The 15,647-nt window shown below is 39.3% G+C and overlaps 1 protein-coding gene across 4 annotated transcripts in view; it reads right to left on the bottom strand.

The window, feature by feature from the left end:
- Positions 1–15,647, bottom strand: part of CTNNA2 (catenin alpha 2) — a 463,437-nt gene that overhangs the window by 103,429 nt on the left and 344,361 nt on the right. For all 4 annotated transcript variants that reach the window (XM_039550337.1, XM_039550338.1, XM_019287148.2 and 1 more), the window contains one exon: positions 11,463–11,543. In XM_039550337.1, the coding sequence (XP_039406271.1) occupies positions 11,463–11,543 (81 nt within the window). The remainder of the gene's footprint in view (positions 1–11,462; positions 11,544–15,647) is intronic.

Here is a 15,647-nt window from a genome sequence, read left to right on the forward strand (position 1 = left end):
TAACGGGTTTTATGTATGCAGGAGACCACAAATTTTGCCATCCTTCACCACAAGCTATAAAGAGCAACTTGACAAAATCATTTGTTAAATGTGACAGGAGTATGAAGGCAAGACATTCATCCAAGAGCTCAAATGGATACATGACAAGGTAATACTAATGGCACAAGACAAGACATTTAAAAGTACTGGCTCACCATTACCAGTCTATTTGATCCAATTAGGGCTATTCATCAAGGTAAATAACTACTGGGAAACGAATCTTGTGTGCTCCTGTGCATACTGCAACAAAGTCCAGCCTAGGAGATGGCTTGTGCACCCAGAGATTTGAGTTTCATCCAGGTAACGTCAGATCAAAAGGGAATGTGACTTGAATTTGAATGGTCATAAAGCAAGCTGCAAAAGCACGTCGTGTTTTATTCCAAAAGCAGCACGAGAGCTTTGCTCGTGCACCTGCATTAAAGAATGTCTTTGTGATGCCTTAATTTATGCTGCATTCTGATACAAATATTATGACACACACTATTACTCATAAGACAATGCTTTAGGTTTTTTTCCCCCCCACTGGATTTTTAATTTAGAGGTGAATTCAAAGCATGAATTCCACTATATGAAACTTCATTTATTAGAGGAGGAAGCACGTTAAATGAAGATCTTGCTTAATTCATTTTGTCAGAGAAAAAACTTTATTAATGAATATAAAGCTAACAGATTAATAAATTTGCCAGACCACCAAAAAATATAGAAGGAAAACATCAAGACCTGCAAATATTTCTGAAAGTATCAGTGGTGTACCACAGGCAGATTTTACGTCTTTCCAGTTCAGTCAGTTTAGTCAGTTTATGGTGCACAGTCAAGTTGCTGGTTTTGATAGCATCATGTTCTACTGTTCTAAGCACTATTTAGGGCTGTTTTATCATTGTCGGTTCACAGCCGTAATTGAGCTCAAAGAGGTTAAATGCCCACCAAAATGATGTTTTCCATGGCTATATAACAATTTTAGAACCAAAATGTCTCAGTGCTACTTCCAGTCTAGTAGAGAATTAAATGTCTAATCCTGACACTGGAAGGTAAAGCCACAGCAGGAGATTAATGACTCCAACAGATTGTTAAACTTTATAAAGCCTGGCAGTACAGAGCTGCCTGTAACAAAAGTTTACCAAGGAGCACCTTATTCACCCATTTTCCATTTAACGTGCATTGAAACCCAGCTCCAGTTTGCACCTGCAGAGCGCTCCCAAACAGGCATTAATTTAATTGAAAGGGATGAAAATAAAGCCTTCTCCAGTGCAGTTAAGCTGTGTCACCCCACTATGCTGTGAAATTGAATTCTGGAGAATACGGCAGTGACCATTAGAAGCTGCTGCAGAACAGTGCTAAAGAGAAAGTCTCGGTCAATTCTGCAGACTGTGTCACACGAGGATGTGACCAAACTTGGGGGATGGGGACAGTAACACCACCAATTATGTCTTGGCAGACGAAACAGCAAAAAAATTAACATTTAAAACATGTATCACACTTGGACACTCAAACTACAGATTTATGGAATACATTAAATACATATATGTAAGATTTGAGCCTAAGATAAAACAATCAGGAAGAAATGCTGTTACAAAGACAGGTAATACTTATTAGAATCATGAAATACCCTGGACCACAAAGTCCATCCAGTTCCAACCCCCTCCCACGGGCAGGGACACCTTCCACTAGCCCAGGTTGCTCTGAGCCCCGTCCAACCTGGCCTTGGGCACTTCCAGGGATCCAGGGGCAGCCACAGCTTCTCTGGGCACCCTGTGCCAGGGTGTCCCCCCCCTCACAGGGAAGAATTTCTACCTAAAATCTAATCTAAACCTGCTCTCTTTCAGTTTGAAATTCTTAATATATTTTTCCATGTGTGAGCTTTCCTCTCTCTAAGGAAAAACTGCCATAATTAGGAAAGGATTTGGGGTGAATTAACTAATAGAAAGCAAGTTAAAGTGACAATTTTTGACCAGAAATTTGAAAGAGTATAAGAAACACACACAAAAATATTCCTCCTAGTCACAGGCCACTACAAAGGATTCCTCAAAATGGTATATGGCCCGAAGCATGGAAGAACCCCATTACCAAGTGCTTAGGTACTTAATCTCCATTGATTTAAATTTTTTTGTTTGTTTGTTGGGGTTTGTTGAGGGGCTAAGGTGGGTGGTTTGTCAATTTTCATGGCAGAAAAATTTTATACTGCCTTTCCAAAAAAACATTTTTCAGTGAGAGGAAGCCTCAGGCTTGCTAACAATATTAGTGCAGTTACATAAAAGCAGAGGAAAAAAATGTATGTTTGGGGGAATGATAAACACACAGCCCTCAAACATGTGAAGATTATCAGGGTATGAAGTCTGTCTTTCATGTCTAGATAGAACAATAAAGACCCAACTCTGATTGCAGTGCTGGGATTCTACTAAATATTTATTATTTCTAAAAATAAAGAATTATACAGGGCATTAACAGGTAGAGGACAGTACAGAGATTAAAATCACAAATGTGGGAAAAACAGAAATACAGGTAGGAACTGAACTAAAAGTGAAAAGCATTAGTGAAGTCAAAAGTCAAAAAAACCCAGAAGTGAAAAGACAGTGATTAACTTTTGCATTCTGTATGACCTGAGAAGGTAGAATTGTGATGAAGTGAATGTGGAAGGATGAAATTGCAGAACAGGAAATTACGTGTAGGAACAAAGAAGGGAAAGACCACAGGAGGTGACCCCAGCAGAGAAAAAAAAGGGATAAGACTTTGAAAAATAACCTTGTGAAAACTGAAGAGAATTGTAAAGAGTCAAAAATGTCACCAAAACTGCAAACCTAAAAGGTCTGATGTAAAAGAGGTGTGACAAAGAAGAGGACAATGAGGAAGAATAGAGACAATGGATTAAAAATCCAAAGATTAAATTAAGAATCACAACATACGGTACAGCTTCATATATTGTCTCAGGTCCTGTTTAAATGATATTTAAATTAAGTAAAGTGGCTTTGGAACTTTATGGGGTTTTTAAAACAAATACAGTAAATAAAGAAAACTAATTAGGGAAAAAGCTGGTTTGGGGAGACGAAATAGCTATTTGGTCAAGATGGGAAGGAAATTTTCTATGAAAATACTTGATGAAGTTATCCTCACTATGAATAGTCAGTTCCAATAAGCATTACAGGTTTAATACAATAAATGCCACATGTGTCACACTTGCAGTCACACGTAACCCAGCTGCATGAACAGCCTGGCCTAGTAAATATTGGCATCAGCTTCTCCAAGACCTAGAGACTGAGCCCAGTGGAAGCTGATGACAGCTCTTGGGTAGAGCTGTCTGTTGGAGTGCCAGACAATAGCTGAAACAAGATTAAAAATTGATTGCGTGCTGCAAAAATGGATTTCTCATCATCCTGTCCAAGAGTCACTCAGAGTCATGAGCGGATCCTGCCCCATGGACAGAGATGACTGATATCTGATACTATCAATTATCATCCACACCTTTCAAAAGGCCCTTACAGCAGCGAGATCACAGCCTGGGTTTTGTTCTTGGGTTTGTTTTGTTGGGGGTTTTGTTGTCTTTTTCCTCGTTTTGTTTATACTTTGTTTTCTTCTCCTTTGCAGTAATTTTTACACAGTACGGACTGGAAACAAAATCTTTTATATCTGGTTGCTTAATAACAAGTAGAACATAACAGTAAAGATATTTCATAACACTTGGAAATAGTTAGTGAACAAAATTAATGTCAATTAAGAAACAAATGCAACGTTGAAATCCCATTTGGCAATTAAACTGTATGTACTTTGCCACTGCTCGTAAAGCCATTAGGAAGATGGAATTAGAGAAGTCTTTGGAAAAGGATTATGTTTTCTTCCATGTTTATAGTACACCCTACCTCATGCTACTGCATTATTGATAATGAACACTTGAAGCTGTTGTTATGAATCCAAGCTTCTCTAAGTTCCTTTAGCTGATGTGACTATAGGTCATTCTTGAGCTGACACTACAGAACAGTGAAAGCTTCTTTATATAAAACTATTATCAACAGAAATCTCTTGAAATACATTTCTGATGGTTTTTTTTGTCTTTTTTTTTTTTCTCTGGTTTGTGGGGGTTTTTATTTATAATGTAGCAACATTATACACTTCTATTGAGCTTCTCCCACATTTACAATGTCTTTTATCAAGAAGGGTTTAAAAACTCCAGACTTGTTCCACTGCAGTGATTGCAGAGGTAGGCATCTTCTAAACACAAAGATTTGTTGAAATATCTGAGGTTTTATGAAGGCTCATTATTTGAGGAATAATACACAAACTATGTGCAGTAGTAATCTCTTCCAATGCAATAGAGCTGTCACTGAGTTTTGCCTCCTAATTCTTCACAAGGCACTTTGAAAGGCCAACCTCTGCTCACAACTTCAGTTAAAAAAAAAAAAAAAAGATAAAATCAAGTCCTGTTTCAAAAAGCAGAAGCAACCGTAGTTACTACACCGTGGGTTTTGCCCGAAAAAATAAAAAGTCCATCATGAGTATTATGTTGCAGATCAAAGTTTCCTTTGTTTAATGAAAATGTTACACACTGCAGGCTTACCCAAAACTACCTGATATGGGCATATTTTCCTGAAATATAGAACCATATGTGCATCAGTAAACATTATGTGTAGAGTAAATTAAACCAAGCCTTATAATTAGGCAGTAAGGAAATTACTGCAGACCTGAAAGAGTAAATCAGCAGTATTAAAGCACTCTCCATTTCCTCTGGAGCACTTCAGAGCACTATAAAAACCTCAATGTCACAGTGATAAACACCCAGAAGTGCATTTTGAGGGAGATAAAGGCATGTGCATTCAAAGAAGTTCAAATCAAAATCCTTGATTGTAATTCAAACAGTGCATTTTCCCTAATTTTTCAGTTCAGATTTTTGAAAATATTTCTAGAAGTCCTTTCCTGAAGTAAATAACATCAGTTTTCTACTGAATGGGAGCAGACAAAAAATTGAAGTATTGAACAGCATGCTAGGGGCTCACAGCTCTTTCAGACCACGTTGGTGACATTCAGAGTGTCCCTACTCCTGTGGCCATAAATTCAGCAGAATCTGGAAGAGTAGAGGATTTTATTAAGTGGAGCATTGCTATCTCTGCCTTCTAAGCCAGTATTACACCAAACTCCTGACTAACACCTTTGTACAAGCTGTAAAACCTAGAAAAGAACTACAAACCTAGAAAAGAACTATGCACAATGCAGTGCACATATATTAAATGAATACAAGGCATAAACATTTGCACATGACAGAAATAAATCTGTATTAGCATCTGATAGACTGCTTTTGGGAAGCAGCTTCCAGATTTCCATATTCAAGAGCACTTGGAGTCACTGCAGGAGAAAATAAAACCTATTAAGCAACAAGGTAAAGGGGCTGAGTTTCTCACAAGCAAAAGCTGATGCCACAGGTGGCCTTAAGTTCAAAGAGGTTTAGATTAATTCGTGGCTGGCTCCCTTTAAAAAATGTGTCAAGATACATTTTCATGCAACAGAATGGGGCAATCTCAGCAATAACACGGCACTTTCCCTTTTTTCCCAAAAACTCCTCCTTGGTAATACAGCACAGACTCTTGTGGATCATCTATTTAAGCGTGACCTCACTTCAACTCTGCCTTTGCAAAATAAATCTTAATAAACACTCCTGCAAGACTAAATTTTGAAGTTACAACCTGCTTGGAAGTTCTGCTACTACTTCACACTTGCACGAAGCTTTGCACCTTCAGAACACTGCATCAACTCTCTTACAAACTCTCACAGTGTTATGTGAGCTCGGGAAGGTCTGTGACCCTTTTGTTCTCTCTGTTTTCTTTCCCTATTTAAATTATACAGATCTTGAATTTAAAAAGGTGCCCTTCAGGATCTATAATGCTACCCAATGTCCTCTTGTTTGCAACAAAGGGCACATCAGAGAAGAACACACTTCCCCAGCGCCCCCAGAAATGCACCAATTGCTGCACTATCGACTGGCTCTACCGCTGGAAAGTCAAAGGACTCCTCACACAAACCTACCTTTAGGGTGCCTAAAGTAGGAAGCAGATTTTTCATGACTCCCTATATACAAAGAGCTTATACAAAATACATTCTTGAAACCCCAAGTCAACCTCCAGAGATGAACTCCAGTGACTGTAAGAGTGACTGAAGGAAAACCACTTCTTTATATCACCACCTTATTTCCATAACTGACTTCCCTCTGCCCCTCTGTATGAGTTTTTTATTTCTTTGGGTGTGCTCTTCATTTGCTTTGGGTAGGTGAAAGGAGTTTGTTATTTAATGTATATTGTTACTAGAATTGGGTTCACTGTTTTCCACTGAAGATTTTGTTTTGCTTTTTGAGACTTAATGCTTCCCCTGGGCTTATATCTTACTATTCCGATGCTGTGTACCTCCTAATGCTGGTACAACACAGAATACCTCAAGTGAGGCAGCTTCACCTTCAAAAGCAATTTTGTTTTCTGTGCTTCAGATTATCCTTCTAAAACTGGACAAAAAGTCTTGCTTGTCCTCACAGAACATAGTAAAGAGAGGATAAACAAAAAATAAGTCGGTTAATCATGATTCAGAGCACCAAGATTTAATTTCTAGGTGCTGCTGGTCCTCTCTACAGCATTTGCAAGTCATCTGGTCTGTGTGTGAGACAGTAGCTTTGCTGCAAAAAGATGATGGTAAGATTTCCTCTTTTGGAGGAAGTCCTGTGTTTTTCTCAAAGCATTTACATTCTGTAAAGAAGCAACCTATGCCTATACTCGAGTAGAGAGATTTAAGCCCACAGACTGAGCACATTATATAAGTGTCTATCCATAATACAATTGACATTGTATGGGTTAGCTGCAATAAAATCTGTTCCAACAGAACACATTCTTTCAGTTTTAGGTGTCCCATCACTCTAATTCTATGAGTTAATATTCATGGTTTTTATTCTGAGAGTCCTTCTAGAGTCTACACCAATTTTTGGCAGGCTTCAAAGTGCTAAACATTTTTTTTTCCCCTAAATAGCATTCATAAACAGCAATACAACTTAATCTACGTGGAAGTGAGTGACATAAGGAGCAAATGGAGACACGCTGCTGCTGAAGGGCTGGAACAGAGAGATGACAAATAAGCCTAAGCACATGCTGAAGCCTGGGATCTAGTTCAAACTGGTGTAACCCATATTAAACAAAGGACAATGATTTGCAAGTACTTTCAGGGACCTATCGAGTTGATAAAAACTGAGTATGATTAAAACATTGTCACCAAGGTCTTTGTTTTACCAAATTTGAATGAATTAATTACAGGAGGTACTTGTCTCATCAACATTTAACCTTTTGAAAGTTTGACTTGCAGCCTGATACAGCTACTGAAACAGTACTACCAAGGATTTAATGATCATTGTGGGTGCCTTCCAACTCAGGATATTCTGTGACTAAAAGATAATATAATAATTGTAGATTGAAGGGAGGGATGTTAGAGAACGTGGCTGATAACAGACTGATGAAAATCATGCCCACAGGTGTAAGACACCAAGTGTCTTACAAAGGTATTTGCAAGAGCACATCTTGGCACAGGGGAATGTAAATGACTGATCAAATATACATAAGGGTCATGTGAAAGGATGTACTTACTGCATAATACATAAAGAATTGATTAGAGGTATAAAAAGGGCAAATATGACCTGGATATGTAATTTTTTTTTTTTTTTTAATTTGGCTTCTGCAGAGTGTGTGCCTGGTAGAAAGACACCACAGCACAGTCATTATTAATACTAGTTCATGCCTAAACGGCCAAACCTGATCCTGAGTACCCCAAAGTGTGTCCCCATTCCTGATACTGATAGTGGCTACTGGGAAAAGCAGACACTGAAAAGAAGCAATCAATATCCTAACCCATCAGAAAGAGGGAGAACTCACCCAACCAATTCAGAAATCTTGGAAGTGACTATCTTACAGCTTTTAGCCTACAAATGAGCTCAGATGAAATCAGCAGTATCAAGGACAAACCCCAGAGACACCTGAAAGCCATTTGTGGGAGATCATGTAATAAAACAAGAGAAGAGAAGGCTTCCAGATCTTCCAGCACCTTCCAGTGCCTAAAGGGGCTGCAAGAGATCTGGAGAGGGACTTTTGGAAAGGGTATGGAGTGACAGGACGGGGGAAATGGCTTCACACTGGCAGAGGACAGGGTTACAGAATCACTGAATTTTTAGGGCTGGAAGGGACCTCTGGAGATCATCCAGTCCAACCCCCTTGCCAAGGCAGGGGCACCTGGAGAGGTGACACAGGAATGTGTCCAGGTGAGTTTGGAATATCTCCAGAGAGAGAGAGACTCCACCACCTCCCTGGGCAGCCATTCCAGTGCTCTGCCACCCTCAACACAAAGAAGTTCTTTCTCAGGGAACTTTTAGTTAATGGCCATTAGTCCTTGTCCTGTTGCTGGGCGTCACTGGAAAGAGTCTGGTACCATTCTGTGACCTCTGCCTTGGAAATATTTGTACGTATTGATGAAATCCCTCTTATTCTTCTCTTTTCCAGATTAAACTGGCCCAGCTCCTGCAGTCTCTCCTCATACGAGAGATGCTTCAGACCCCTCACTATCTTTGTGGCCTCTGCTGGACTTTCTCCAGTACCTCCTTGTTTTAAATGTACTGAGGAACCTGAGTTATATTTTGGGCAAAAATTCTTCCCTGTGAGGGTGGTAAGGCCCTGGCACAGGTTGCCCAGAGAAGCTGTGGCTGCCCCTGGATCCCTGGAAGTGCCCAAGGCCAGGCTGGATGGGGCTTGGAGCAACCTGGGCTAGTGGAAGGTGTCCCATGGCAGGGGGTTGGATAGAGGTGGATATTAAGGTCCCTTCTAACCCAAAGCATCCTGTGATTCTATGAAAATCCGGTGAGGAATGGCAGCATTAAGCTATGAGCTGGTGAGATGTGTCTGCTTCCAAGAACTTTTTTAGTCTGACTTAGGTTGATGTTTTTACTGGCAGTTTATAGTAAGACATATAATTAGATCTCCATAATAGTTTCCCAATTCCCAGGAGAGTTTAAATGATGACTTTAAAAGATGTAATTCCACCAGAAAAAGAAATATTGAAGCGACTGTGAATTGTGAGGCGGAATTTTAGCACCATGTGTTCCATCCACAATCATTTCCCATGTCTGCATGTTCTGCAGATAATGAAATCAAATCTCAGAAATAAAGAGCTAAGTGACCTGGGGAGAAAAGGAAAAATCAGTCTTAGATGGGTGATTTCTGAAGACTTGCAAGGCAGCCTAACTACCAACTGGGGAAAAAAAAAAAAAGTATTCTTCATCACCAAACATCTGTTGCAGGTTATCTAGTTTTATGGGGTTAACATTAAACTTCCAAAGTCTGAAAAACAAGATTTAAGAAGGATTCATTAAAAACAAAAGGCATGATGATATTGAAAGTTGGTTGCCTCAGCAATGATTTAGCCCAAAATTGAAAGACTGAAATAGTGGAACTCTGTAATCTCCACTGCAGTTCATTTCCTCAGAATCTTCAGGCCTCTCTCCTCAAACATTACAGCCAGCTCTCAGTGACACCCTCACACTCTGGAATTGAGCAGGGAGTGCACAGGCAGGTCTGGGCAGATGCACACAGGTACACTGCTGATTATTCATGTGATGAAGCAGAACACTGATTAAGATTCTGAAGGATCATGATTTACAGTGAGAACGCACATTGTTGAAAGCAGACTCCATCTTCCTCTACATTTGTGCAAAACCCAGCACAATTATGATTTAATCTTGATTAGTTTACTAGCAACTGCCACAATTTAATAAACATTATACATGATTAACTTTCATAAATATCAGAAACTGTATTAAAAGCTTCATCTCCAAGCAGGAAAACACAGTATCTGTGCTTCACTTTACCCACATCCAGAGTTCCAACCTCTCTGAGACTGAACATTCCATGGGGGTAAATACACATGAGAAGCACACAGCTTATTAAGAAAGGTGCCATTTTTATATCACGTTTCAGAGTAAATTTTCTTTTAGGGATGAGTAATTCAGGCAACTGCTGAGAGCCTCACAGAGAACTAACTCATGTGTTAGTCTGCTACTTCCTTGAAGCAGTAAGAACAGAGGTGGGAGGCAACACATGGTCCCAGCTCCACTGCAGAGCTGAGGATCCCACAAATTTGGAGGTCAGAACAGCAGAGATCTTTCTTCTGTCATTAGCTGAGCAGCAGATGTGACGCCAGGCTTTATACGGGAGACTCAGTGATTCATATTGTCTGTAAGTCCACTGCAATAGGTCTGTTATTTGGCAAAATAAGCTCTGAGAATATGATCTTCAAACACGTCTGCTGACGGCTGAGAAGGAAGAGCTGAAATGAGCTGAGTTGTAGCAGGGCAGAGCACGAATTTCAAAATGCCTACAGGGGCCACTCTTTCTGAAACTATCATGCTGCAAAGAGGTATCTGGAGATACATTTAAATCTTTACTTGGTTTGGCAGTTTTCTGGATTTGGGATAATTTTCACAGAGGCCAGGTAGAATTTTCATTAGTATTATTATTATTACTATTATTGTTATTATTATTTAATTTTACAGAAAATGCAGAACTGGGATCATCTCAAATGGAGAAAAAAGAAGTCAAAAGAGGCAATTTGTTCTGCCTTAACTTGCAGGTGCAAGGAGAAACCTACAGATCTCTCCCTTTTCGTTGCCAATATTCTTTCACTTCTTTTCCATCTCAAGCTTTTCAAATTAAACTTTCTTTCTTATCACAAAACACAATGATAAATGTAATATAAGAAAGCCAAACTTCATGTCTTGAACTAGGTTTTGCAATTATTCATAAAATCATAGGATAGTTTGAGTTAGAAGGGGCCTTTAAAGGTCATCTGGTTCACTTCCGTGTGCCATGGGCAGGGCCATCCTCAACGAGACCAGGTTGCTCAGACTCACCCAATCTGGCCTTGAGTGTTTACAGGGATGGGGCATCCACCTCTCTGGAAAAATTGTTATTTATTATGACTTTCTGTATCTTCATAGGATCTTTCTTTAATACAGTACCTTAGAAGTTCTCTTTGAAAATATTCTGCTCTTATAATTTTTGTTTTTCATATTCTGCTCATCTTTCCAGTTACTCCAGTGAGAGGATTCCAATAAAACTCAAATAAGCACATATGCCAGTGTTTTTATGACTGGGGTTTTTGGGCTGCCACGGCAGGGAAGGTCTGGACAATCTGCCTCCCCTCCCACATGGAAAGACCATTGGGGGTTACACTTGGAATGCATTTCTTTCTCCCTTTCTCTTGTCTCAGGAAATGCTGCTACTTTGCTTAATGTCATGTGCAATGTAGGGCAGATTTAAATGAGGACACCAATTCTTTATAACCCCACGTGTGGCAGAACCAGTCTGAAGCTGGAAAACAATGATTTCCTTGGAAAATCAAGAAGCATTATAAAAAGCATGGCTCACCTGTCTTCGAAGGTCTCGTGTTTTCTTGGTCATCTTGTCAATGGCAATGTTGAGTGGGTCCCCCTTCTCCTTCCTTCCAGTCTGTTGAAAAAACCGAAACTTTAGAGTTAGAGAAAAATGCTCCAGGTAGTATAAACTTTAAAAAAAAATAGTAAGGATTCATCAAAGACAATTTTTGCTGCTTTTTTTGTTTGCTTCCATTGACTTGTTATTTCCAAAGTAATGTTTTTAATGTGTTTATGTACAGGAGGCACAGAAGATTCTTTTAAAACAATCCTAAAGTGATAAGAACAAAGATTAAGGTGACTCACTGGAGAGTTCAGAACTTTTCCACCAATAAATTATGTGCATATATTATAGCTAATACTCCAAAAAATCTGGCAAGACCTTTCACTATAAAATGAATATTAAGAGTTTCTAATCTCCATCCTGCCAGGCACTGGGAATGTTAAACATGATAATAAGCAGCAACACAGCTTGAGGACAGAAGGAAAATGGTCCCTACGCCTGTAACAGGAATCATATTGGCAGACATTAGGTTCAGTATAAAGAAGAATTCCACTTAAAACATTTTCCTGCAGGAAGTCTCAAAGCAAAACTCCTCATGAAGATTAAAAAGGGGGAAAAAAGCCTTTTGTGGCTCATAACCAATGGGGGAAAAATACGGTTTTTAGGTTCAATGGCACAAAAAAGCATTAAGTGACTTTGTTAGCTGTATTACCTTTCTCTTAAGAGAAAACTACTTCTCTAAAGATTTGTCACATCTCTTGCACACTGAACTCTGTTTGAAAGCTTTTCATCAAGAATCAAAATGATCTTCCATTCTTTCTGGCAGTACTCTTTCCTTCCCAAGGCTGTTTTCAAATGCTCCTATTTAGAATTGTTCCTTGCATATGATTAAGAGCGATTTTCTCTCTCCAGCTGAGCCTAATAGCACACGTTTCTGGGAGCTATTGAGAAGTCACTTTTGGGGTGGGATGGGGATTAAAGATACCCTTTCAATGATATCCTCTCACATGTACAGCACAGTTATCAACCCTACATTGGCAAGAGGCCTCTGTTCCAGTCATTGCTTTAGGCATTCACTCCAGAGAATGCCTGCTTTCTGTTATTGCCTGTAATTCTAATTACGACATGAGGCCAAAGCTTTTATGATTATTTAGAAATCTGTATAACCCATTCCCTTTTTTTATTTAGAAATTCAAACATAACAGTATCAAGTGCCACCAGAATTTAATACAAAACATAAATTTACCTCTTAGCTTTCTAAAAAGAATCCATTACCAATTCTGGAGTTAATCATACAAATTGACACCAGAAAACAGAGAGAAAGCATTTTCTACCACACAGGAGGAGGCATCTGTGTCACCCGCTGATATTTTTATCTCACTTTTCTTGCGTTCATCCTTTGACTGAGTTCTTCTGGTCCCCAGCTGAAGGACCACGTCTCTTCAGCCTGAGCAATGTCAGCACAGGCTTTTAGTTTTAGATGTCCTGAATTCAGTCCCTGGTATTTTGTTCAAGACAGCAGCTGCCATATGTGCACACAATCGAGCCTGTTTTTCAAGATGAAATTTCACAATAATGCTGAGGCAGATAAGTGTGGTTCAGGAAGCCTCTCCTGACTGTTGGAATGGTCCAACAGGGACTGACAGATGAGCCAGTCTCAGCCAGGTGCTAGCTTGTCAGACTACAGAGTTGTATCCTAAGAAAACTTAGGAAAAAGGAAAATTATTCCAGCTGTGTGCTGTGCACTTGCTGCACCAAGTTTCCTTGGTGACATTTGTGTTCTGGGATGCTTTATTTTTCCAGTCAAATCATTCAATTTATTTAATATTCTTTAAATTCTTCTCTTCCTTCTCATTGTTTAAGCCTTAATGGACTGGATCAGAAAGATCCATAATCACAGAAAATATGTTAAAACTTTTTTTTTTTTTTTAGGACAAAGATAACCTTTGTTTGGCACTTTTTTTTCCTTATTTTTAATAAAATGAGGGCATAATTTGCTAAACAGACCAAAATTCCTGTAAGTATAAACGCACTGTGAATAATCAAAGAGCAAACACCATGGCACTTAAGGCTACACAGGGACAGTATTTTACTGCTCTCAAACAAAACAATTCCTCTTCACTGATCTCATGCAGGGCACATGTATTTTGAATTCACCACCAACATGGTGAGGTCAAGCAATTAATGCTTGGCACCCACTTAGGGGGTCAGAAAGTTGTCCTTGAACAGGAACTTGGGAATCCTTCCAGGGCAGTCAGCTACGGGATACAGTAACACTAAACAAATTAAGCATTTGATAAACTGTACCATTTAGAGGAAAAGCCTCCTGGTTATTGGAAATAGAAGTAGAAATTTTGAGACTGACCTCAAAGTTTGTAATTCAGGTTCCTAATCTGGGTATTTTGTATGTCTCGTAGGAGGAAACGCTCACTGAGAGTAGGCCCATGGTAGCCTAAATCCAGCATCTCTCCTAAGCCTCTCTTCAGATCTGTCCGGTAACTTTTTGACTCCAGTTTTAAATAAACAGTGTTTACATAAACAGTGGCCCTTAAGGTACATCCTATTGTGAAACACAAAACAACTGGGAACCCTTCTGTCACCCTTAGGCCACACAACACAAACTGTCAATATCCATCTGGCCGGTCCCTTCTCCCTCCAAAACACATTGCTGTGCGCAACTGCCCAAATTGTGCCTCCATGCTGCCTGAGATGCTAAACGGGATGAACCAGTGTAGATACTAAAATGCTGCTAGCAAGGATTTTCTTGCTATTTTCTAAGTCCATGAGAGACTTTTCTCTCTCACAGAAGAGGCAGCAGAGTAGGTAAACAACCAAACACCTCCAGCCTTGAGAAGTCTTGTTTATAGTATAGTAGAAAAATATTTTGACAATGGATGTTTTAGGATTTTAGCCAATCACCCCCAAGGGGTGGCTGATCCTTGTCCAATTAGACTATGAAGAAAAAAGTCTATAAAAGAGTTTGTAAAATAATTAAATAAATCAATCTTGCTGCACAATTCCTGCCTGCTGGATCTTCTCTCCTCCTCCTCCCTATGGCTGCAGGACACGGTGATACACCCTAGGGCCCAGGGCTACAGTAATAAACCAGTCTGTGCTGGAAAACGAAACCAAACCAAGAGATCCAGCTGAGCTCTCTCAAAGGCAGTATTTTATTAACTTACACAAATATGGCTGAAGTGTCACATTCTGCACCATTTTTACTTATCCAGGAATTTTAAGTGTCCTTCAGCTGTTAACTTATAAAATGGCTACTCCCTTTTAATCTGTATACAAACCCCCTTCCTCATTGTATGATTTCAAAGAAATTTGTTTAGTAAATCACATTATTGGAAAATAACTAGCATGGCATGTGATGCTACATAGCTTCAGGCAGGTCTGTCAAACACCATCTGCTCTGTGCTGAAAATACAAGTTTATTAAAGTTTATTTATTTAAATCCTTAAATACTCTTATTTTATTGTTGCTCTGTGATAAATTTTTGGCCTTCATTCCTAGAAGGGATAGAAAGGAATTTATTTATTTCCTGAAAAAATGAAAAAGCTTGGTATTGAGCCTTTTGCCATTTCTCTGTTAATCTTTTTCAGCAAAGGGAAGAAAGATACTTTGGGATGAAAAGGAAGTAAAAATTGCTGCTGGCATTGAGTTAAAAGGAGAAGGAGGAGAAATGCACAGAATTCCTTGAATGCCAAAATATCCGTATTCAAGTTCCTATGGACAGAATTACATCTATTCATGGTGTAATGAGGAGAACTTTGCTACAGGAGAATATATTAATCAAGTCCCTGATTTCTAGTGACCATTAACAGCATTTACATACTGCTTGTACTCAAGATATTTTCAAACAATTTTCTCAGTCTGAGCTGCTACCATTCTAACTTTCTTAGAGCTTTTCCCTGCCCATTTGATTTATTCTCAGTTCAGGACGAGCCAATTCCCATAGTCTCCCGACCAGGGGCTGCAGGGCCCCCCAGCTCAGGAGAGGGTCTTCCACTGCATTTCTACCCCAAGGCTGCAGTTCCCTCCCAGGTCACTCAACACCAGATCCAGCTCCCTGAATATAATATTCAAGTGTTTTTAAGCCTGATTTGCCACCTGACGTGAGAAGCTGTGTCATTTCTCAACACATCCATGTCTGGTAAGTGAAGAAATCAAGCT

Source organism: Corvus cornix, chromosome 4, assembly GCF_000738735.6.
Source record: "Corvus cornix cornix isolate S_Up_H32 chromosome 4, ASM73873v5, whole genome shotgun sequence".
NCBI lineage: Eukaryota > Metazoa > Chordata > Aves > Passeriformes > Corvidae > Corvus > Corvus cornix.